Source organism: Rhinolophus hipposideros (assembly GCF_964194185.1).
Source record: "Rhinolophus hipposideros genome assembly, chromosome: 18".
Taxonomy (NCBI): Eukaryota; Metazoa; Chordata; class Mammalia; order Chiroptera; family Rhinolophidae; genus Rhinolophus; species Rhinolophus hipposideros.
In genome coordinates this window covers 46,040,532-46,065,239 of record NC_138064.1, presented here as the reverse complement: position 1 = coordinate 46,065,239, position 24,708 = coordinate 46,040,532, and the positions used below count along the sequence as shown (strand labels likewise).

Genomic DNA, 24,708 nt, shown 5'->3' with positions numbered 1-24,708 from the left:
CCAGTCACTTGGTTGAATGTTAGATTCCTCACATGCCATTAATGTGTAATATGTGACTCTAGAGATTACATGTGCTGCAAACAAAATTTAAAATAGCCTAAAAAAGTGTAGAATTTTCAGTAATATGCAATAGTAACCTTGACTTTAAAAGTAGATGAAAAATTTAGGTAGTATTTTGAACTGAGTTAGACTGAAACCTAGTGATGATAAGGAAAAAAAATGAAGTAGATTTGGAAATGAATTGGTGACCTTTGGAATGACAATGGGAAAATGTATTTACTGTAAAATGAAAGTAAATAATAATGTAATTACTGCCTTATAGGGTTCTGAAGATTAAATGAGATAAAGTATGGGAGAAGTGCCAACTATAGTGTCTGGCCCATGGATACTCAATAAGTGGATGAGAAGCTTTCTTGTAAACATATGAAAGATTAACTCTTATTAAAAGAGTTACAACAAAACTCTCCTCAGTGGGTAGTATGTAGATAATTAAATGAATAAAAACATGATTCATTTTGGGAATCAGTGTCTGTCTCATTGGAAGCACTAAGTGTTAGCTATTGTAATTGTCCAGAAAAGAACAGTTTGCTCTGATTGTGTGGCCATTTCCCAAGTAAGCCTATGGTCAGGGAAAGGCACACTTCCGTATTATTGGTGTCTGAGAGCAACAACAATCAATTTGGTGGGGCAGTTTACTGGTATGTACCATTGGGTGCCCCTTTTTCCTTAATGGCCTTCAGCTTTTATTCTCTCCTTACATTCTTCTCTTTCTGATAATGCTAATGTTGCAAGCGATGGCACACACAAGCATTGTTTGATGATGGCGTTTGAATATCTAAAACAGATACTCTTACTCTACAACAATCCCATTTCCTCCAGGTTTTCATTAAAAACTGCATCAAGTTGAGTATGACTAGAGATATATACACAGTTATATACATGCTAAAAAGTTTTTATTGATGCAAAAATCTTGTAAATGTCTTTCACTGATAAAATAAGATTATTTGGTTTATTAAAAATAGTTTAAGGAACAAATAAATGTGAAACATAAACTTATTTAGATCATCCTTTTATATCTAATGTCTACCGTCTACTTATATGTACCAGCCTTTTTTTTGTTATTTATCAATAAGTTTTTAATAACTTAGATATTATGGTTATAGTATGTTTAAGAGTATATTTTATCATTATAGCATATCAGAGAAGCTTGCTGGTGAGCAGGCGGAATGGGAATTAAAGAAACCAATGTATTGGTAGTGTACTAAAAGTCACAGGTAGCTAATTCATTTCAGGAAGGTGAAAATATTGCAGTATGAAAAAAGCAGTCATTCCCCAGACCAAAGGTTGAAAATAGCTAATTACTACTTTTTTCCTATGTATGATAATAGAGTTACATACCAGGGTGCCAAAAAAAAGGTATACACATGACTTGTATTCATCTTTTGTTATTGGTATATATTTAACATTACAATTTTAATACAGTTTTTTTTCCTTTCTTAAAATGTGCATACATTTTTTGGCACTCCCTGTATTCCCATGAGAATTATATAAATTCCCATATTAGATATGAAATCAGATCCAATTTTTCTGGGCAACCTTTAATTTTTTCTTTATTAAACACTAAAAGTATACTAAGATTAGTGGTGGAAATTGATGCCAGTGAATTTGTGATTTTTAAAGTTTTTTTAATATACATAATTAGCTATTAACAACACATACTGTTTTGTATCTTTCTGTGTTTTTTTTTTTTCCCATCTCTGTATGCCTCTCTCCGGCTTTGTGTGTGTCTGCATCTCGCTTGGTGTCTGATTCTCTCTTTGGCTCTATGTGCATGCGTGTGTCTGTGTTGCTCTGTGTATGTGTATCTGGGTCTACTGTGTGCATGTGTCTGTGGATCTGTGAGAGGCTGGTCCCCCAACAACCTTTACTTTTACACTTTCTGAGGGTCCAGATTACTTAGGCAGCAATTCTGTTCTTTCTGTTTGTGGATACTTATCAGCATCCTTTAAGAAAAATAGGTCTGATTTATTGGGCTCTGTTTGAAGAATTACAGATTTTGAGTAATTTTTACTTGAAATACCTCTTAGTATAAAAGAAATTGATATTCAAAATGATCTTGTTTTAAGTATTTAAAAATTTCCTGCATATACATCTATTGCATTTCCCATGGCATTCCAAGACAGGAAATGAATGAGAGATTATATAAAACCTTAAAATTTTACCTAGTGAATACCGGTGCCTTTAAATGTAAAGAATTTACATTTACATCAGATTAATTTAAATGTAAAGAATGCATTTTACCTATGTCCATCACGGGTCTTCAAGACCACTCCCAGGTTTGATGATTTGCTAGGGCTCACAAGACTCAGCATATAAGTTGACTCATGGCTATGATTTATTATAGTGGAGGAGGCAAAGTAAAATCAGTGAAGAGAAAAGACACATGGGGCAATGTCTGGAGGAAACCAAGCGCAAGCTTCCAAAATCCTCTATGGAGAGGAGTCACACAGGTGCACTTAATTCTTCTAGCAATGATTTGTGACAACATGTGAAATACTGTCTACCAGAGAAGCTCATGAGAGACTAAATGCCCGGGGTTCCTATTAGGGGCTTCACATAGGCACCATCTCTATAGCATGTACCAAAACTCCAGACTCCCAGAAGAAAAATAGAGGTTCAAAGTAAACTATACAGTTTGTACAAATAGTTTAGGCACAGTAAGCCACTCTTATCAGGGAATGGTGGGAAGCTTCCCAAAATACAAGTTCTCAGATGCCAGCTAAGGGCCAACCTTGCAAGCAGGCCTTTCTAAGGATAGCGTTCTCAGACATGTTATGTTAACCTTTTTCTGCACACTGTGTTCACTTTAGTATTTAATTGCAGAGTAGTTTGTCATGGAAATTTAATTCCTTGATGCTCAATATAAGAATCTCTTGACTGATTTCTTATTAGTTTGCATTTTTCAGTTTCTGAATATTTATACTACCTTTTTCATCCATCCTCATGACTGGAAATAGACTGTTGTGCCTATTTCAAAGTAACATCTAGCCTAATGATTGGTTATTTTCTGTTTTAACTTTTATAAATATGTTAGGCCTGTAATAGGATACTAAGCTTGTATTTTCATTCAAATGAAATTCTGTTTATCTTAGAAAAATTATTTAATTTGTGCAATTTTACGTGTATTTTCAGTTTAGTTATTAATTACACCTAAGTCCTTTAAACTTTAAGTTCTATTTTTTGATTGACTATTGCCCTTTTTCCTTTACTCATTTGGATTTTGCTAATATGTATAAACCTCTTTTATCTTTCATTTTGATTAACTCCGTGTTTTATTTTGCTTATTATTTATTTTGTTTTGAAGATATTAACCTGAATCTGATGTTTTGATAGTTCATACCAAGGTAACAAGTATGAATTTGTTAATTCTTAACTAGTTGCATGTAGACTTGTTAGAGAATTAACACTTGGCATTTTATGACTTTACAAACCTGTGTAATCAATAATTGACAGATTTTTATTTTTGCTTTTCATGATGATACCAATTTGGTCTTCATTACATACCTACGAATTTTTAGAAGTGATAGTTTATTGTTAACATTAAAGTTTCCCTTTCAGATTTGCTATCAACTTGAATTTTTGTTTTTTATTTCCCCCAAGGTTGGGAGTTAGTGGTATTCATGTTACAAAACTGACTGAAAAGGAGACTAGGGAAAAACCTATAAACCTCAGGTAGTCTGTTGGTGAGAGAAATCTTTTCATTCATAGGTTGATTACATGTTCATCCATAGCAATGTTCTTAATGCCATGAGAGATGCTGATTGGGGGAAAAAGTATCACTTCATTCTGAATTTATATAAAAGTTATTTGTTTTACTCATGCAGTGTGTTAAGGACATTATATACAGGTATCCTATGAGTGAAAAATAATAACTTTACATGTCACATATATTTATATATATGTGGAATATATAATAACTTGATTATTTAGAGTTTAGAGTGAAGTGATTTCAGTTCCAACTAGAGAGATAAAGGAAAGCAAAATGAAGGAAGTGACATAGAGCTGTTTTTAAAGGATGGGTAAGAAAAGAGTTCAGTAGTAAGTATTGGTCAGGGCAGGCGTATTTTAGGGAGAGGAACTGCCTTTGTCAGGAGTAGGAAGATAAGTTAGGACTAGGTATGTCTTATAAGAAATTGTAAGTAGTGCAGATTGACCAGAGCTTGAGGTATGTGAGGGCATTGTCTTTGAATTCCAGGCTGGAGAGATTATATTTTATTTGGTAGTCATTGAGAAACCTTGAAAGCAGTTGAGCCAAGGGATGAATATGATCAAAGTAATGTGTAAAACTTACAGAAAGATTAATACAGCTTAAGCATTCAGGATGAGAGACAGTCATGAGCAGTTAGACCAATTAGACCAAAAATAAGGTGGTTGTATCAAGGAAGTCAAAAATAGTTAAGGATGAGCCAGGTAATTCTATTAAACCTTGGAGAGATCAGGAAAGATAATTCGAGAGAATATCATTGATATTTGAACATTGTGGGAAAGAAAATTTGAGTAGACTGGAAGCAGACCCAGCTAAGAGAGAAGAATGGTAGTGTAAAAAAGAGAAGGCACTGGGTGTAGACTGTTTTTTATTTTTTCATAAGTTTGATAGTCAAAGAAGAGGAGAGAGAATTATTAAGTGTTTTTGGAGTTGGTGGGAGGGACTTATATTTGGAAAGCAGGTAGGACATCTCACTGGAGACAGAAAGGAATAAGAGATGTGGAGATGGAAAAATTTAGGTAAAGCAGTAGTTTGGGAAGGTTTAATTCATGGCAGGTTATCTATAAAAGTGAAATAACAGGTGAAAACGGTGAATGCCTTATTTTCTCATCTGTTACCTTAATGGCTTTTTCATATTAGGAAGCATAATTTCTTGTGAGAATATTTACTTTTTTCTATTTTTCTTATTATATAGAAACAAACATACTTTGATAATATTAAGTGCTTATATATACACTTAGATTCTATAGCAGTATAGTCTCTGGATTAACCTTTTATTCTTTGGAGTTCTAAATTTCTGAGCCCAGAGTCTACTCTCCTTTGGTTACAGAAGCTCATTCGCATATAGGCTTATAATGCCCTGTGTCTTTTTCTTTTTTAATTTTTGATTCATTTCTTTATCAGTACATGGGTATCATTTGTGCTTAGGAAAAGAGAAATTATTCTAATTTTGTCATCTCCTTTATGGTATCTGGTGGGGTCTTCACTGGGAACTTTGTAAACTCTAGTGGACCTAAAACAGCCCATTTTAGATGTAAGAGTAGTTTTCTGAGGAGGAAATACGATACAAGCTAAGGAATTGCTGTGCTTGTTGCTGTTATACTGTGCAAATATTTTTCTCCATTTATGATTTATAAATCTTGACACCTGTATGCAATTTTAAGAACTTAAAGTAAAAATTATATATGTGTATATGTGTATATATGCATATACATATCCATATATATATATAAATATATATTCAATGGGAAACATCTGGAGGGCATTGTTCATATTGACTTTTGTTCAGCTTTTCATTTCTGATTTTCTGCATTTAAAATGTGAAGATCATGCTTTCCGAAACATTCATTAATTTCATTACTTCATAAACACTGAGCATCTGCTACATGTCAGAAAGGTCATGTCATCTTAAGGCTCTGTGTGTAGAGAAAAGCAAAGAGACTGACTAAATTATGATTATCAGTACTGTGTAAAATGAATCCCAAATGTAAACCTAATTCTGAGTAAACTTTGCTTATTTATCATAAAACAGTTCGTAAAGCATGTTTTTTTAAACTAAAATATGGAGTTTCAAAAAAAAAAAAATTTTTTCCCAACAGGTGGGAAGGAGAAACCAAAAACAAATGTAGAAGATTTACAAATTAAAAAGGTAAAGAAGAAAAAGAAAAAGAAACACAAAGAGAATGAAAAACGGAAGCGTCCAAAAATGTATAGCAAATCGATTCAAACCATCTGCTCAGGATTGCTATCTGATGTGGAAGTTCAAGAAGCCAAAGGCATCCTAAATGATAACATAAAGGATTACAGTGGAAAGAATTTGGATATCAAGAGCTATGATTCCAAAATTCCAGAGAACAGTGAGTTTCCATTTGTCTCATTAAAGGAACCACGGGTTCAGAATAACCTCAAAAGGTTGGACACGTTGGAGTTTAAACAGCTCATTCATATTGAGCACCAGCCTAATGGAGGTGCGTCAGTTATCCACGCCTACAGTAATGAACTCTCCCACCTGTCTCCCGTGGAGATGGAGAGGTTTGCAGAAGAGTTTGTGGGTCTAGTATTCAGTGAAAATGAAAACTCGGCCGCTTTTTATGTAATGGGTATTGTTCATGGGGCAGCTACCTATTTACCTGACTTTTTAGACTACTTTTCATTTAATTTTCCCAATTCGCCAGTGAAAATGGAGATACTGGGAAAGAAGGATATAGAAACAACGACTATGTCCAATTTTCATGCTCAGGTAAGAAGTTTTTAGTTGTTTTAAAAAGAAACTTGATATACTCGAGACAAGTTTCTGTTCTTCTCATTTCGCTGTAGGTTAGAAATAAAAAGGTAAGAATACAATGAAACCTTTTGGGAATATTAAGAATAAATTACATTCTTGATGTGAACATCAGAATTTAAATGTGTGTCTGCTTCTCTGTTTTTTTCTTAGAGGTAATTAATGAGGTAATTAAGATTCCGTTGTCCTTTTTTGCAACAATTTATCTTGGAAGTGAAATGAAGGAACTTAATTTAGCTTTGTATTTTCTAGTCCTTCCAATAGTTCTCTTTACCTGAAAATCATCTAAAATTATCTTCTTGGTTTATGTGATAATGCCTTAAAGGCATTTAGCATTGGATCTGTTACATAGTAGGTGCTGAATAAATGTTGGTTATTAAATATATTGTAGTACAAGAGAGTTAATTGTGTGATAATGTGAGAAAACTTGCATATCAGTGCATATATTGAGCTAATTTCCATTTCCTGTCCTTCTCATGGTGTAGAACACATTAAATTAGGAAGCAGAGACAGAATGGAGTCTGCTGGCCTTTGAACAGGAATGTGGTCCTATCTGAAAGGCTGGTGCCATTGTCACCCACTCTCAGATCAGGGACTGCTTAGGCCAGGAGATCAGCCAATTTCCACACTTATTGGTGCTAAAATGTCTGGTTTTCTCAGTAACAATTGACATCATTATAGTTTGGAAGGAGGAAAAAAGTCAAGAAAGTCTCAAAGGGATCTTAGTGATCGTCTGTCCCAACCTTTCTCAACTTACAGATAAGCAAACAAACACAGATAGGAGTAACTTACTATTTTAAGGTTGGCAGCAGTGTCAGGAATAGAACAAAATCTGCTTAATCTTCATCCAGGAATGTTTTCCTTATTCTGAGTGTGTGTGCATGCGTGCGCGTGTATTTTTTTTTTTGATATGTGTTCAAGTTACAGTCTCCACTGTGATAGTCTGATGTCCAGTCACATCCACACTTGTCAAACCTCCTGCCTCCACAGTGTAGTTGGTATATATTATGTAATATATTGTAGTCTGGAAAATATGGTAGTATTTCAAGTTTTAATGTGTGTGGGGGAATTAATCTCTAATATAACATGTTTAAGAATCAGAATTTAAATCTTTTTTAGAGCTGAAAGGGAACTATGGAGCACCTATCACTAGTCCTGTCATTTTATAGAATTCCAGAATGGTTAGTAGCTTCTTGGCGATTATACCTGAGCTTCAGTGGTAGAACCAGTCTAGCATTTAGTAACAGTGGCTGTTGTTTGTTGAGTACTGACTATGTCAAGAACTGCTGTAAGCACTTTATATGTAATAACTCATTTAATTTGCATTACAAGCTCATTTTAGTGAGAGGAGAAATAACTTGTCTAAAGCCCTTCAGTATTAGATCATTCATTTGTTATTCATTATATGTCTGCTAAGTGCCAGGTTTTATGCTAGGCCTCTTGATTTCCAATCCCATTTGTTTCCACTATATCACAAACTTTCTCACTGTCATACTATGCAAATTTACTTGTCATCTTTTAAATGTCATAATTCTTTCATTTGCTTTTCAAATAGCTTTTAAGGTTAGGAATTATTAATTTTAAATAATAAGAATTTTCATCTCAGCTTTGTAGCAAGTACAACATGAAAACCGTGCTTTTATTAAATATTAAATGAAACAACATGGTGGGACCCACTAATTGTGCATGTATGTGGCCAGGGTGTGGGTTTCACGTCCTTCAGAGCCGCCTACCCTGGTTGCTGTCACGTATTCAGGGTACTTGGCTAATGCATATTGCCCAGAGGAAACTCTAGGCAGATACACCTTCTTTGTTCCCAGCTGTGGCTCTGGCCCAGAGCTGGGTGATCTGTCAGCGGCAAGGACTGCTTTAACCGCTTCGGCTTTAGGCTTAATGGTAGGAAGCTGCCCCTGCAAGGTCCATGTTCCTTTATCCCAAGATCCACCAAATCCAGTCATTCTTACGGTGTGGGAAAGACTATCTAGTGGAAAGTGGCCCTGAACTGCTCGTTTGGTATTTCTTCCACACTGGATTCTTAGTTTGCTTGGTTTTTGAAGAGCGTAAGAGACTGTGGAAGTGTTTTGGTAGTCTCGGGTTTGTCCTTATGCACTGGCCTTGTGAAACTGAACAGGATCCAAAAGACAGCCGAAGAAAAAAAACCAGCATATTTACTGTAGTTTAGTTTTATTTCAAATTTCTTGACTCTTCCACTAAAAGCTCTATCTGAACCGAATTCATGGTATCCCTCCAAGAAATGCTTTTTTAAAACCATTTATACAATTTTCTGTTTAGGTTAATGCTTTATGAATTGCAGGACAGACTTATAGACATGCATTTAGAGCTAAACCAGTTTATAGGTTGAGGCTTTTCTTGTCCTGAATGTGAGAACCTTTCTTCCACATTTAATTTGTAGAATGATTTATAGTCAGCACAGTGAGTTGTGACTGAGTTCGTGTGGGTACCTGAATGAACTCTGCTATAGGTTGGCTAGAAAGGGAAGGGGTCCAGTCCTGGTTCTGCCATTTACTACCAGCTGTGACACTGGACAGCTACTTCAGCTCTTTACATCTCAGTTTCCTCACTTACAAAGTAATGATAATGATGATAGTACTCAATTCACAGAGTCCTGGTTAGAAATGCTTGGTAGAATATAAGAGGTTATACAAAGCGAGTTGTTGTACTTAGTGCAGTATTACAGTAGCTTTCCATTTTGTTGAATAGGTGATGACTAGCTTCTGACTGAGAACTTTTAAGTGTTATTGATGGTAGGGGGTTCAGCAAGTCCTGAAGATAAAAAATTACCATAAATACTTCAGGTATAGATAAAGAGTTGATTAAGTTGTGGTATGTGTATACAATGGAATATTATTTGGCCTTAAAAAGGAATAAAATACTGATACATGCTGCAGTGTGGATGAACCTTGAAAACATTAAGTGAAAGAAGCCAGTCACAAAAGCTCATAAGTTGTATGATTCTATTTATATGAAATATCCACAATAGGTAAATCTATAGAAACAGAAAGCAGATTGGTGGTTGCCAGGGGCTGGGAGAAGGGGGAAATGAGTAACTGCTTAATGGGTATGGGGTTGTCTCTTTTTTTTTTAAATTGAGATTTTTTTTTTAATTGAGATAATTGACATGTAACATTGTATTAGTTTTAGTTGTGCAACATATGTTACACACACACACACATATAAATGATTACTACAATACATTTAGTTAATATCCATCACCACACGTAGTTGGAGTTTTTTTTCTTGTGATGAGAACTTTTGTGCTCTACTCTTAGGAACTTTGAAGTCTACAATACAGTATTGTTACCTGCAGTCATGGTGAACATTCCATCCCCATGATTTATTTATCTTTCAATAAGAAGTTTGTGCCTTTTGACCACCTTCACCCTTTTCATACCATCCCCACTTCTGACAACCACCAATCTGTTGAGTTTAGGGGTGTGTGTTTAAATTCTATAAGTGAGATCGTACAGTATTTGTCTTTCTCTGACTCATTTCACTTAACATAATGACATCAGGGTCTATCCATGTTGTCACAAATGGCAGGATTTCGTTGTTTTTTTTTTTTGTGGCTGAATAATATTCCTGTGTGTATGTGTGTTTTCTTTATCCATTCATCCATTAGTGGATACTTGGGTTGTTTTTATTTCTATATCTTGACTATTGAAATGCTGCAGTGGGGGGTTGCATATCTTTTCAATATAGTGATTGTGTTTTCTTTGGATAAATACGCAGAAATGGAATTGCTGGATCATATGGTAGTTCTACTTTTAATTTTAATTTTTTTAAATAAACTTTTATAACTGATTTTTAAAAATAATCTTTTTATTGAAGTATAATATGTACACAGAATCTCACAATGTAAATGTATAGCTTAATGAACACGCCCATGATTTTTAAAAGTAGAATATTACTGGTAGCCAGAGCCCTCCCCAAGCCCTTCTTTATCCATACTCCACCCTTCACCACCACATGCTGTATATACACAAACACACAGGTTTCCATTCTGCTGACTTTGAACACCAGATAAATTTTGCCCGATTTAAACTTTCATATAATAGAATCAAATAGTATGTACATTGTCATGTGTGGCTTCTTTCCTTCAACATTATGTTTGTGAGATTCACCCATCTTGTGTGTAGCACCTATTTATTTTCTCATTGTATGGTATTCCATTGTATGGATATACCATGATTTATTTGTACTGTTTACTGTGGGTGGATGTTTGAGGTCTTTCCAGTTTGTGGCTGTTATAATAGGGGTGCTATGAATATTTTTGTACATGTTTTGGTATTTTGGTGAGCATACACATATTTGTTTCTGTTGGGTATATACATAAGATTGGAATTTCAGGATCAAAAGGTATGCAACTGTTTATCTTTACCAGATACTGCAGGTTTTCCAAAGTTATACTAATTTACATTCCCACCAGCCATGCTCCACACCCATGGCCATCCTTGGTAGTGTCTGTCGTTTTCATTTTAGCCATTCTGCTGGCTGTGTAGTAGGATCTCATTATGGTTTTAATTTGCATTTCCCTGAGGACTGAGGAGGTCAAGCACCTTTCTATATAATTATTGTTCAGTTGTGTATCCTCTTTTGTGAAAGGACCTGGTCTACTCTTTTCTGCATTTGCCTGTTGGCTTTTTTTGTCTTAATTGATTTGTCATTCTTTATATATTGTGGATAAGAAGCTTGTCAGCTATATATGTATTATAAACACTTCCTTTCACTGAGTGGCTTATCGTTTCACTTTTTTTTTTTTTCCAAAGATTCTATTGGGGAAGGGGAACAGGACTTTATTGGGGAACAGTGTGTACTTCCAGGACTTTTTCCCAAGTCAAGTTGTTGTCCTTTCAATCTTAGTTGTGGGGGGTGTTATGGGTATAATACTTATGGGTATTCAGTGTACACAGTCATTTATCAAAGACATTCATTCCCCATTATGTTGCATTGTCACCTTAGCCGTTCAGCTTCAAGTTGTCCTTTCAGTCTTAGTTGTGGAGGGCGCAGCTCAGCTCTAGGTCTAGTTGCCATTGCTAGTTGCAGGGGGCGCAGCCCACCATCCCTTGAGGGAGTCGAACCGGCAACCTTGTGGTTGAGACCCCACTGGCCCATGTGGGAATTGAACCGGCAGCCTTCTGCGGAATTAGGAGCCGGAGCTCCAACCACCTGAGCCACCGGGCCGGCCCCTCGTTTCACTTTTAAGAGTGTCTTTTTTTTAATTATTATTATTAAATTTATTGGGGTGACAATTGTTAGTAAATTTACATAGATTTCAGGTGTACAATGCTGTGTTACATCATCTATAAATCCCGTTGTGTGTTCACCACCCAGAGTCAGTTCTCCTTCCATCACCATATATTTGATCCCCCTTACCCTCATCTCCCACCCCCCAACCCCTTACCCTCTGGTAACCACTAAATTATCGTCTGTGTCTATGAGTTTTTCTTTCTCATTTGTTTGTCTTGTTTTAAGAGTGTCTTTTGATGATTACAAGTTCTTGTGTTTTAATGTGATCTAATTTATAAGTTCTCCCCTCCCCCACTTAATGATTAGTGCTTTTTGTGTCCTTTTTAAGAAATCTTTGTCTACCCCAAGGTAATTAATATATCCTCTGAAGTTTTCTTCTGGAAAGTGTTTGTTTCACCTTTCACATTTAAATCCCCAGTTCTTCTGGAATTATTTTTTGTATATGGTATGAGGTAAAGATCAAGGTTCATATTTTTCCTTATGGATATTCAGTGTACACAGTCATTTATCAAAGACATTCATTCCCCATTATGTTGCATTGTCACCTTAGCCATAGATCAGTTGATCATATATGTGTGGGTTTTAGGGCTCTCTTTCATTTTATTATTCTATTTGTCTTAATTGATATAGCTTTATAATAACGTTTGATATTTAGTAGAATAAGTTTATCAATTTTGCTGATCTTCAGGATTTCCTTGATAATTTATATTTCCATATACACTTTACAGTTACCATGTCAGATTAAACAAATCTGCTGGGATATTGATGGGGATACATTCAGTCTATAGATAAGTTTGAGTAAAACTGATGTTTTTATAATATTGAATCTTCTAGTCTGTGGTCATGGTAGTTCCCTTTTTATTTTCCCTCAATAGTTTTTGGTTTTCAGCCTACAGATTTTACACATCTTTTGTTAGACTTATACCTAGGTATTTGAGGACTTCATTTAGTTAATCACGCTTTCTGAGAACTTGGAAGCTTTGAGCACCTCTTACTATGTGACATTAGCACTCATCTTCAGAAATTGGAAATGTGCTCGTACCTCATTTCTCTTCCAGGGAGCATCCCCTTTCCTTCTTACCTGTGGCATTATCATGCATGCTTATTAGTAGAATCACCTTGTGAAGGTATATATTTTGGTGAGGTCAAATGAATTAGCCTGCATACTGCCCTGCAATTTGTCTTTAAAAGAATAGGTTGAGATGATAATATTAATTGAGCTGCTGTATTTTGTGATCCTAGGGGAAGGAAGAGAGTTACAAGACTGGAATGTAGTTTCATTTAATATTAATCATAACAAAGACAAGTTGTGAGTAATAAAGCCCAATCCATGTTCCATTCATAAATGGAATAAAGTTGATGATTTGGTCATGATGACTGCTCGTTAACTAAGTTCAAAAAGTTAGGTTTAGCAGAACCTGTTCTAGTTGTGAGATAATGCTTTTTACAGAGCAGAGGAAAGCAGACCTGTAGAGAAAAGTTTCAAATTTAAAAATTTTGTAATCCAGTAACTCCTTTAATTTCTTTTTGTACCTTTTATATTATGAAAAACTTTTGATCCAGTCAAAACCAGTCTAAAAACGGTATCAAAAAGATTCAGAAACGTGAGAAGAGATAATGGAGTGAGTTGATACAGAACGAATCTGACCTTCATTCTTTTTATTTAATCTTAGTTTGGAAAATACGTTTAGTGTCAAAGAAAGAAATCCATGATAATGGTATTGAATATATGTAATTAACACTTTTTAATGGATAAAATACAGTGTATGTATAATAATGTTAAAATATATTTTTTTGTGTTTTCTTATATTCTGATACTGTAACCTGTGCAAATAGTGAAGCTTGGAATGTTGTAAATAAAAACCCATTAGTTTGAATTTTAAGCCAGTCCTCATATGTCCAGGTGTAGAGCGGGCCCGAAGAAGCAGTACCGCCAGCATGGCTGCTGTTCTGTATGCCGGCGTAAGTTGTCACTGCAGCCATCTGCAGTCCTGTGAGTAGCTTGCCCCTGACTGTATAACCTGGTGGCCCTGACGACAGTGGATTGTGGGACCCACACCAAGTTCATGTTGGGTTTGCATCCTGAGGAGACTAGTTTTCTTTTTCCCCAAATATTAAAATCAGAGAACCAAAATAATTTGGCATATATAGCCATTTCTGTGATCTTGATAGTGATGATGTGTGTCTCTGTAGTAGTATTACTCTGTATGTAGTTTTCAGAAAAATCATTTTGCACTTGTTCAGCCTTAATTCTCGAAACATGTTAATTTGAGATTGTTTTATGTATATGTGCGCGTGCGCGCACACACACACACACACACACACACACACACACACACAGACGAAGGAATAAGATATCCTGTTCTTTTGTTTTCCATCTTTATCTGTTTTCTGGCTGGTTGCCTGAACATTTTGAAGACCATGTGGAATTACATATTGTGTTAATAGGTCGTGTCATTTTTCAAATGTTGTGGCTCTGAGGTGAGAGGTATAATTTTATTCAAACTGTATGATAAAAATCTGTTTCAGGGTAGAAACATACATACATGATTTTTGCTGAAAGTTTGAAACCTATCTATATCGGTTCTTTTTTGTTACAGTAAACAAATAAAAACCCTTGAGGCTTAGTGGCTTTAGTGGCTTAAATTTCTCACAGTTCTTTGGGCTGACTGGGCAGTTTTTGTCTTTGTCAGCTTGGCTGGGGCTCAGTAGCCTCATTCTTGTCTGGTGGTTGGTGCAGTGTCAGCTGGGGTGATGATAACATTTCTCTCACCGTCTTGCAGGTTAGCCTGGGCTCATCCACATGGTGGGAGTTGCAGGGTTCCGTAGAGCTGAGAGAGGGCAGTTCCAGTGCGCAAGCCTCGTCTGTGTTGTGTTTGCTTATGTCTCATTGGCCGCAGGAAGCACACGGCCAAACCCAGACACACATCTTGATGGGAGTGGCACAGTCACAGTCACGTTGCTCAGAAGCGAGCATACAAACTTGGGAGGAATTTTTGGCCAAGAATTTTGCAGTCTTCCACATCCATCCTAGTTTTTCTACTGTATTTCAAATATTCACTTGGACATTTATTGTTCTCCTGTTTCTTTGATGGTAGTGAAACGCAAAGGCAAGTAAGACAGGAATTTTACTTATTAAGGAATAAAAGAGATTTCTAGTTTGTCCTCAGTATTGAATCAGCACGCAGTCTGAACCCTGTATTAAAAACTGTGAGACTATGAAAACAGGAGTAGTTCTCTTCTAATTACCCTTCCCCCTCCCCCAAACTCTAAATCTTCTTTTATATTTTAACCTGGTTCTCAGTTGTTTGTATCAAATAAGTTAAGTGTTAATTCATGATTAAATGACAATGTTTTAATAGTGAAACAGTTATTAAACCTGATCTGATATTTGGCCTTGCAACCAAGTCTCTGTAGAAGGAGGGGAGAAAAGTGACATTTGTTGAATTCATGCTGGGGTCATTCAATGTGCTAGGCCAATAAAGAAGACTTGACATGCCATCTTTGAGCCGTTGCCTGCCTTTGTACTAAGTTGTCATTTTGACTAATTGTGTCTGTCATACCCTTGAGTGCTTCTAAACTTGTCTATACAAAATATTATGGCAGGTAGCAGGTGATCGAATTGAAAAAGTAGCCTTTTCCCTTTATTATACTAATTTAAAAATGAATAATAACACTTTTATTCTTATTTTAGTTGAAAAAGTTATGTGGATATTTTTGAAATAAAATGACGATAAATGTCATTACCTGTATATTTTGATAGATATGCCAGATGTGATGGGGAATGGCTCCCCCTTGTGGCACACTCATTTATGTTTTACATTGCCTCAGTAAGAATATGACAAGCTGGCCTTATTTTTAAAAATGAGACTCCCCTCTCTCATCTTCCTACCAACCCACCTTGTGGCCTCCATAAAACCAACCAGCAAAATCGAACCAACAGCGTCTTCTGCCCTCACCCCCTAAAAATTTTGGTTCTAATTACTGTCCTACTTTTGTATTTTATTTACTGATGCTGATAACTAGCTAGAAACATCTATAATATTTCCTGTATTTATTATGGATCACTATTAAAGTAGTCTGTGAAATTTTTAATATTTTGAGTGTTGCTGGTTATACTAAAACAACTATAAGAAAAACAAGTTTTTTTGTTTGTTTTGTTTTTTCCCCCAAGTCAAGTTGTTGTCCTTTCAATGTTAGTTGTGGGGGGTGCCGTTCAGCTTCAAGTTGTCCTTTCAGTCTTAGTTGTGGAGGGCGCAGCTCAGCTCCAGGTCCAGTTGCTGTTGCTAGTTGCAGGGGGCGCAGCGTCAAACCGGCAACCTTGTGGTTGAGAGCCCACTGGCCCATGTGGGAATCGAACTGGCAGCCTTTGGAGTTAGGAGCACGGGGCTCCAACCGCCTGAGCCACCAGGCCAGCCCCTCTTCATGGTTTTTTGAATTATTTATTTCTACATTTGTTTCTTCCCTTGTTGCAGCAATTTTTATAAATAAAAGAAGAGAAAGCGGTATTAAGTCTTAAAGATTTATATTTGGCAATGTGTTTCCTGTCAGGAAGGCTACCTTTTCTTTTTTTTTTTTAGCAAGCCAACTTCAGAATCATAAGCTTTTTTGTTTTTTAAGATTACATGAGGAATAATGAATAGGATTTTAATTTAAACATAACTTAATTAAATTACTCATTTCCTATTAACTAAAACTTCTGAGATTATTTTATTGGCACTTACTGGCAATGGGTACAAGAAGTCTCCTATTTTCTGCTTTTTCTTTCTCTTTATAACATTTATAGAGACTATATGAGGGGAAAAGTGAAAATGTAGTCGGGATGGTGATAGGTTTTTCTAGGGAGGAGATTTGGATTTAAAATGTTAAACATGCGTTCTAAAAGGCACTATTTAAATATGAGCTTTTGCAAATATATAAATAAGTATCATTCCTGTCTTTTGTCATCTTTTGAGGGTGCTATGCCTAAATTGGGAGGAACACTGTTATACTGTTAATAACTCTGCATTTATCTTTTAGGAAGCATATGGGACACACTTGAAAGCAGTGACATGTTTTGATCTTTTCAGGTTAATTTTTTAACAGCATCAGAAAACTGTGGTTTGGTTAATATTTACTGAAGTGAATAGAAGCAAATCTGTACTAATCTCATGTCCATTGTCTTCAGGACATGAGGTTATCCAGATAAGTGATTTTTCTAGACAATGGAATCATATCATCTTAAGTAGCAAGATTTTAATGAAGATATCCTTTTATTGAGCATGTGCAGCTTAAGTTAGCTGTTTATTTGTAGTCTAGGTTTGTCATTATCATCTATAATATCATAATGTCAGAGGGGAGCTGTACCTGTGCTTGCCTCTTTCCCCTCTGCCCCCTTCTAAATTTGTCGGGGTTTTTTTTTATCCTTTTATCATTTTAGTGATTAGAATTATGCCTAATATAGAAACATATATATGTAAGAAGAGTACCCTTTTATGAGTCACAGTCTTTGTGGTATTTATTTTGGCTATTTATTCTTTCAACCCTTACCTGTTACCTTCCTCCACCCCACTGCCCTTGAGTTGTAATTGTTGGATAGGTGAGTTATGGAGAATTAAGGCTTTTTCCTTATGATGTTAAAGATGTACTTTTATTTCATGTAATAGGGGAAACTGGGTATTTGTTGAAATAAAATAGTTGTTACCAAATCAGGAAGTATTTACTTTTTTCTGGAAAGTGTGTGGATTATATTTATTTTAACAGCTGAAGTGCCATCTATATATTTTATTAAGAGGTATATACTTTTTGAATTTGAATAAATTGTTACATGTAATTTGCCATGTTTAAGATATTAATGGTTCCAACTGATTTAGTATATGTTTGAATTATTAAACTAGAAAGTTGTGTTAAATGGTATATAATTAAAAGTTATATTACAATGTATTTAAAAATTCAAATTAGTTTCACAAACTCAGATTTTGATGTCTCCAATTTAATTTTTTAAATTTAGTTTTAAATTTAAATATATTTGTATTCATCCTATTGGGTTATCAGAGTATTATTTTGAATATCTAGAGGATAAATGTTTTAGAAGAAAATTGCTATATTGTTTTAAACATGATAGCTAAATATACAGAGTTTTTATAAGTACCATACGTTCTAGTGGAATTTACCTCAAGTTTAGTGGATGAACAGGATGTACTTTATAGTCTTAGCACATTTTGCTGAAAAGGGAGAGACACCTGTACTTTTATTAGAGCAAATTATGTATGTAAGTAAATTTTACATATATGTATTTTGCCATGAGATGATAAGAACTAACTATAAAGATTTAAATAACAAATTTAAGATTATAATCCAAGTAGTAGGGTCTATGTTACTTTTTAAAATTCAGTTTCTCCCAAGTAACCTTTGCAATGTTTCTGAGTTTTATTAGGACCATACTTTACAAAATCATCAAAAGATATAGCCTCTTTTTAGGTAGCCGCAAAATAGACATAAGAGGGGGTGGGAAAATCAAATTTGTCCTAATTTATGTAATGTATTATTATGTTAAAATTTTTAATATTTAGGTCTGTATTAATTTAGATGTGTTTCATTTTATTTTTAAAGAAAGAACAACATTTGTAAACTTGGAAATTAATGCAAACGTGTAATTTGAATGAAATGACATGGCTAGGTCAGTAATATTCTCTTCAATCAATGAAATGATCATTCTAATCTAAGATAACATCTAGTTAAATCAAACTTAGTAAACTACTTAAGATATAAGATAAAACATATTATTTGTCGTGAATATTGGGACCACCCAAGAAGCTTTACCCATTCTTTGTTAATAAATGATACATGCTTTTACTTCATATTTAAACACAAAAATTTTACTGTAAGAAGAGTGAGTTAAATTTGTTGATAATTAGTTCTGGTTTTCTGATTATTAATTGTATCTATCCCTTCTCAATAGTTTAATAATATTATACTAGGGTTTTTATTTTGTGTTTTAAAACTGGGATAGACACAGGCAAACTGAGACAATTTGCCCTCCCTAAATTTAGTGGACACAAAGGTTAATCCAGAGACAAAGATAGTTAGGATTTAGCTTAAAGCTTGTTTATGTAAGGAAGTTGTTTTGCTTAAAAAGACTTTTTTGAGGTGGCCAGTTAACTCAGTTGGTTAGAGCATGGTGCTGGTAACACCAAGGTTGCTGGTTCTATCCCCACATGGGCCACCGTGAGCTGCGCCCTCCTTAAAAAATAAATAAATTTGTTTACCAGTGTTAATATATGAAAAGGCATAGATTTCTTTGCAGGGTTTAAATGTACTTGTGAAAATTCAGGTACAAATAATTCTTGAGACATAGGCTGTTTTATTTTGGTTGATATTTGAAGGATACCCATTTGCCAGCACTCTGCAGGTGGCTTTATATAATTATTAAGTTTTATTCAGCAATCTGAGGTAAATCGTTCCAGTTAAGGAAACTAAAACTCCAGGGACTTAAGTGATTTCTGAAAGTCACATTGCTGGTAGACAGCAAAGGTAGATTTGGGACCTAGGACACCTGTCTCTAGTAGTTTCTCTGTCTCAAGTAGTTTTTCATCCGAGTTAGAAATGTAAACTGGGTCCTAATTAATATGGTAAGATCTGGAAGAGAAGATCATTCCTGATTGGCCTTTTAGACGTACAAACCCCTAGTGATGGTTAAATGTAACGTTTTCAGTGTGTACTTTCAAAAATTCTCATAAAAAGATATGAACCATTTAGGGAAATGCAAGTACATGAACTTTCAAATATAATTTCAGTGGCATTATTGATTACATAGTGAACTTGTGTATTATAAGAAGTTATAATCAGCTGTTTATCTCAACTGTTTTCATAAGCCATGTGTAGGAATAGCTAGAGAAGTTAAAATAGCTTGATTTAGTGTAGATTTTTTTAATGCCTTTTTTTTTTTTACTGTTTTTAAAGGCTTTTTGTTTTGTTTTGCTTGCCTCACATATTCTAATATTCTTGGACAATATATTTGGTGTTACACAGTGATAGCAAGCATTGTCTTATGTGTAACTTTTAATTAATTCCATATCCTTCAGGTAAAAAGAACGTATTCTCACGGTACTTACAGAGCTGGCCCAATGAGACAAATCAGCTTGGTGGGAGCAGTTGATGAAGAAGTGGGAGATTACTTCCCTGAGTTCCTTGACATGTTGGAAGATTCACCATTTTTAAAAGTAAGAGAAAACAATATCAAACAATCTAAATTGTGGGTGTCACTTTCAAGGTACAGGTGATAGAGATGGCTGTTTCAAAATTATAAAATTTTTATTTCATTTGAATTGGAGGGAGGGAAAAGAAAAGATGAGAGAAACTAAAAGTAAATTCTAGTGTAGTGTGTGTTTGTGACTTCTCCCATACTAATTATAATGGCAAAGCTTTGTGGTGGATCAGAAAGTAACACTTGCCTGTGGCTGGCACTTGAGGAAATTAGGTTCCATTTGTTTTTTAGCTTTTTATAAACTGAGTACCAGAAGACTTAAGAAGTACAGGAAGGAATCATTATGTTTTGTACATCTGAAACTAATTTTTAAAAAAAGTACAGGAAGGATGTCTACTAAATGAAAGTGCTTAGGAGAAGGGAATGGCAATTTGGCATTGTGGAAAACTCTGGGAAATTGTACATCTGTATTTCATTCTTGGCTATAGTGAGGTGGGTTGGACAAGCCATTTAAACTTTCTGCGCTTCAGTTTTCTCGTCCATAAAATAAGGCATTTAAACTATGTCGTTTTAAGGGCCCCTTTAACTTCTTTAAATAATTTCTAGCTAGATTTCTTTTTTTTCAACAGTCTCTGCATTTCAGCAAATATTTATTTCTTGTGGGCTACTGGGGCTGTCCCATTGAGAGAGAAATCTCTGAAATATGTAGTTAGGTTAATTATTTAATTAGTAATTCGAAGGTCAGGATGTAACAAAATCAGTTTATCACTATTTGCCACTTAATCTATTGAACACTTCTTTTTTCACTTCTGCTTGCTCAGTTTTCTTGTGTGTGTGTGTATCTTTTTCACCCCATTCTATTCCCCTTTTCATTTCCTTTTTTATTCTTTGAAACTTTTTGTTGCTTTTCTATTTCTCCCAACTAGTGACATCATGTAATTTGATTGAATTTATTTTGAATGGTATTTTAAAAATACCATTATTTAAATAATTGTTTCAGATTTTAATTTTAAAAGCAAATGAGCTACACATTCTTTCTTGAGAAATTCAGTTTGATAATTTTCCCCTTTTTGAAAAGGGGGTATTGGATGAATGGTATTTTAAAAATACCAGTCTTACCATTCCGTGGACCCTTAGTCCTTTCTCTTTTCAAAGATTTTAATCTCTGCTTTTAGACCAGCAGTCTCTTCAAGCAACTACTAAACAGAAATACACTTTTATTTTGGTTTGGTTTTCCTTTTTATTAGGTTTGATTATAACTAATGAAAGAGTTACCTATTTTTTTTTGAGATAGCCATTTTTTAAAACTTAATCGTTCATTTTTATAGATTCTCATGGAGAACACTTGATTATTTTGCCAACTTATTAACATCATATATTTGGTAAAAGGAAGAATAACAAATGATGACTATAGTGTATCATATCTGTGGCAGGGTTGAGGAAGGAATCATCCAAGAATAATTATTCTCTTCATGTGTTTGAAATATAATTTTTTGATGGAGAATGTGTAAGTATATAGGGATATGTTATATCCCTATATACCTATATAGGGATATCTAGGGATATATACCTATTATATAGGGTATAGGGTATAGGGTATAGGGTATATACCTGTTATATAGGGTATATATCCCTATATATACCTATATAGGGATATATACGTATATATACCTATTACATCCCTATATACCTATACCAATATAGGTATATATTTCAAATGTTTAAGTATGAAGGTGTATATGAAAGTTTGTTGGGGGGCAATATTTTTTAATGTATATTTAAAGTCACATTTTGAAAATAATTGATTTCTATGTAATTATTTGCCTCTAGTGTACACTGCCATGGGGGACACTATCTAGTCTAAAACTAGAGAGTCGAAAAGATAGTGATGATGGTCCCATCATGTGGGTACGCCCAGGAGAACAAATGATCCCTGTGGCTGATATGCCAAAGTCACCTTTCAAAAGGAAAAGGTATGTAGAATACAAATTTTTATTGCCGGGGGTGGGTGTTTGTATGTTGGTGTGTCTGTATGTGTTAGTTGAAAATTGGAGGAAGGAGGAAAAAGTCTAAGGCATAACTGGAATGTAAATTCAGAAATGGCTACACATGCTGAGGTAATTTAAAAAAAAAATCCAAATGTAAACAAGACATGGGAAATGTAGGCAGATAGCAATAAATTATAATTAGGAATGGAAAAAAAACCATTCACAACAGAAACCTTATATAAACTATTTGGAATAAATTTAGTAAGAAATATGTCAGAACCCATACGAAGAAAACCAAAATATCTTATAGAGGATATAAAATAAGACCTAAACAAGTGGAAAACCCTATTGTGTTCTGGATTGTATAAAAATGATATTCCTTTGAACCTTTTAGCATTTCAGTTGGACTCACACTTCTAGCACTGGATAAAACAATTTTAAAGTTCATAAGGAAGAATAAATAAAGCCAGCAAATAGCCAAGAAAATTCTGAAAGATAAGTGAGGGGGACCTTGTGTTATTAGATAATAAAAATTATAAAGCTCAAAAAGATCATTGGAATAGGATCAAGTACACAAATAGATCTAAGTATATTGGGAACTTAATATATGAGATAGGTGGAAAAAGGAAGACTTATTTAATGAATAAAGCTGGTATAATTGGCAGTCCATGTGAAAGAAAACAAAACTGTAGCCCCTATGTTATACAAGAATTAAATTTGAGATTTAAACATAATCAGATAAGAAATAAAAATATTAAAATAAAAATTTTTGAGCCTAGGAGAAACCTTGCTCAGCAAGATAAAACAATATAATGACAACAGTATTTGAGAGAAAAGACAACGAAATTGACAACTATGATAGACTTGACTAAAACATTTGTAATACTTGACACTCTAAAGTTAATATACAAAGAGCATTCCCAAATGGACAAGATAAATGTAAAACAACCCAATAAGAAAATAGGCCTCAGACAGTTAAATGTATATTAAAAGATTTATGAGATGTTGTTTTTACACATTACATTGGCAAAATTATTAATAGAGCAGTAATATTACAGGCTGTTAAGTATGTGAGGAAACGGTCATCTATATATTGCTGGTAGAAGGGTGAGCTGCTATAATCATTTTGTGAAAGTAATCCAGCCATAGCTCCTAAAATTTAACATACGCGTATGTGCTTTGATCCAGCCCCCCTACTTTTGGAATCTGTCCCAAGAGATAAAATCACTGAAGGTAAATGTGTAAGAATGTTAATGGCAGCATTATTTTGTAGTGAGAAAAATATTTAAAATGATTTGAATGCCCATTAATAGGGGAATGGTTGACTACATTTTGATACATTCTAATTAAAGATTATGGTGAAATAGTTAAAATAAATGAATTATTTATGTTTGTTGATCTGGAAGTGTCATGGATACATGACACTTGGAAAGAGCAGAAGGTAGGGTAATATGTCCTGTGTGATTCTGTTTTTTTTTCCAGAGAAGAAATGAAAAAATATGTATAAGTGTATATTTATGTGAGCACAGAGAAAAGTGTGGAAAAATGTATACTAGGTCAACATTATTGGGAGTGGAGTGGTTGATGCTGGGGGAGAGTGTATCTTTTTCTTAGCTACCTAAAGATGGTTTCACTGGTTCCAGTGATTATTAATTAAAAAAAAAAAAAGGACATCAGGGAACAGTGGTCATTGAGTAAACTGTAGGTTGCATGAAGTAGGGACTGTGTTGTGTTTGTTACTAAATGTGTCTCTAGCACCTAAATCAACAATGCCTAGTGCTTAGTAGTAAATTTTTATTGGTGGAACGAAATTTTTATGTTAATTTGTAAGTTGGTAGTAGATGGTAAAATTGGTGTTTCTTAGTGGTTCTTAACTTGGATTTATAAATCATTTTGAGAATCTGAATGCTTCTCCCCAGAACAGTGCAGATATACATGTAATTTAAGGGAATTCAGCAGCCCCTGAAGGAACTTGCCTGCACTTCCAGGATTACAGTCCATGGTGTATGTGATAACTTCATATCACATTACAGTGTGACCAAACTAATAACAACACTGCCCCAGGCACTGTGCCAAGTGCTTTATATAAAGTTTTCATTCATTAAAATATGGTGTTAATGAGACCAAACTTGTGGTCTTGAAAGCCTGTTAGCTTTCCACAGGAAGCAACCTTATCATGTAAATTTCTGGCACCTGTAGAACATTAATCACAAAGAGCAAAAAGGTTGTTAGAGTGCCGTGTGTGTGCGTGTGTGTGTGTGCACGCGATAAGACTAATACAGGAGAGCACAGAGAGCAGTAAGTGGTAGAACTGAGGTTGGGAAATTAGAGAACTCATAAGGAAGAGTGGCCCTAGGGAATAGACTAGGATGAGGAGAAAATGATGGGGCGATCCAGATTTGTCTTTGACAGTAACAGAAAAACCATATAGGAAGATAAATAAGATGATGACTCCCAATCAGAGACGTTCTTCTCACCCTGTCCCGCTTCTGCAGTGAAATTGGAGAGGGTTTCTGCAGTGAGTGAGACTAGGTCAGTAGCTTCTGTATGCATGTGGATTCTGGAAGGTGAGCAGTGGAAGAGAAGGCCAGTGGGAGGTGGCTGTCCTCAAAGAGGGAGCTAAAGGTTGTCCTTTCTGCCCCCCCTAAACCACTCGTGTTCTGTGGAAGCAGTGTTATACCTGGTATTTTTTTGATTTTTTTTTCTTTTGGTCTTCCTC

The 24,708-nt window shown here is 34.7% G+C and overlaps 1 protein-coding gene across 1 annotated transcript in view; it reads left to right on the top strand.

Moving 5' to 3' along the window:
- The window catches only part of RSBN1L (round spermatid basic protein 1 like), a 65,052-nt gene that overhangs the window by 29,491 nt on the left and 10,853 nt on the right, over nt 1-24,708 (top strand). Inside the window, exons 3-5 of the mRNA XM_081080115.1 lie at nt 5,866-6,506; nt 19,880-20,017; nt 21,832-21,974. Of these exons, the coding sequence (XP_080936241.1) occupies nt 5,866-6,506; nt 19,880-20,017; nt 21,832-21,974 (922 nt within the window). The remainder of the gene's footprint in view (nt 1-5,865; nt 6,507-19,879; nt 20,018-21,831; nt 21,975-24,708) is intronic.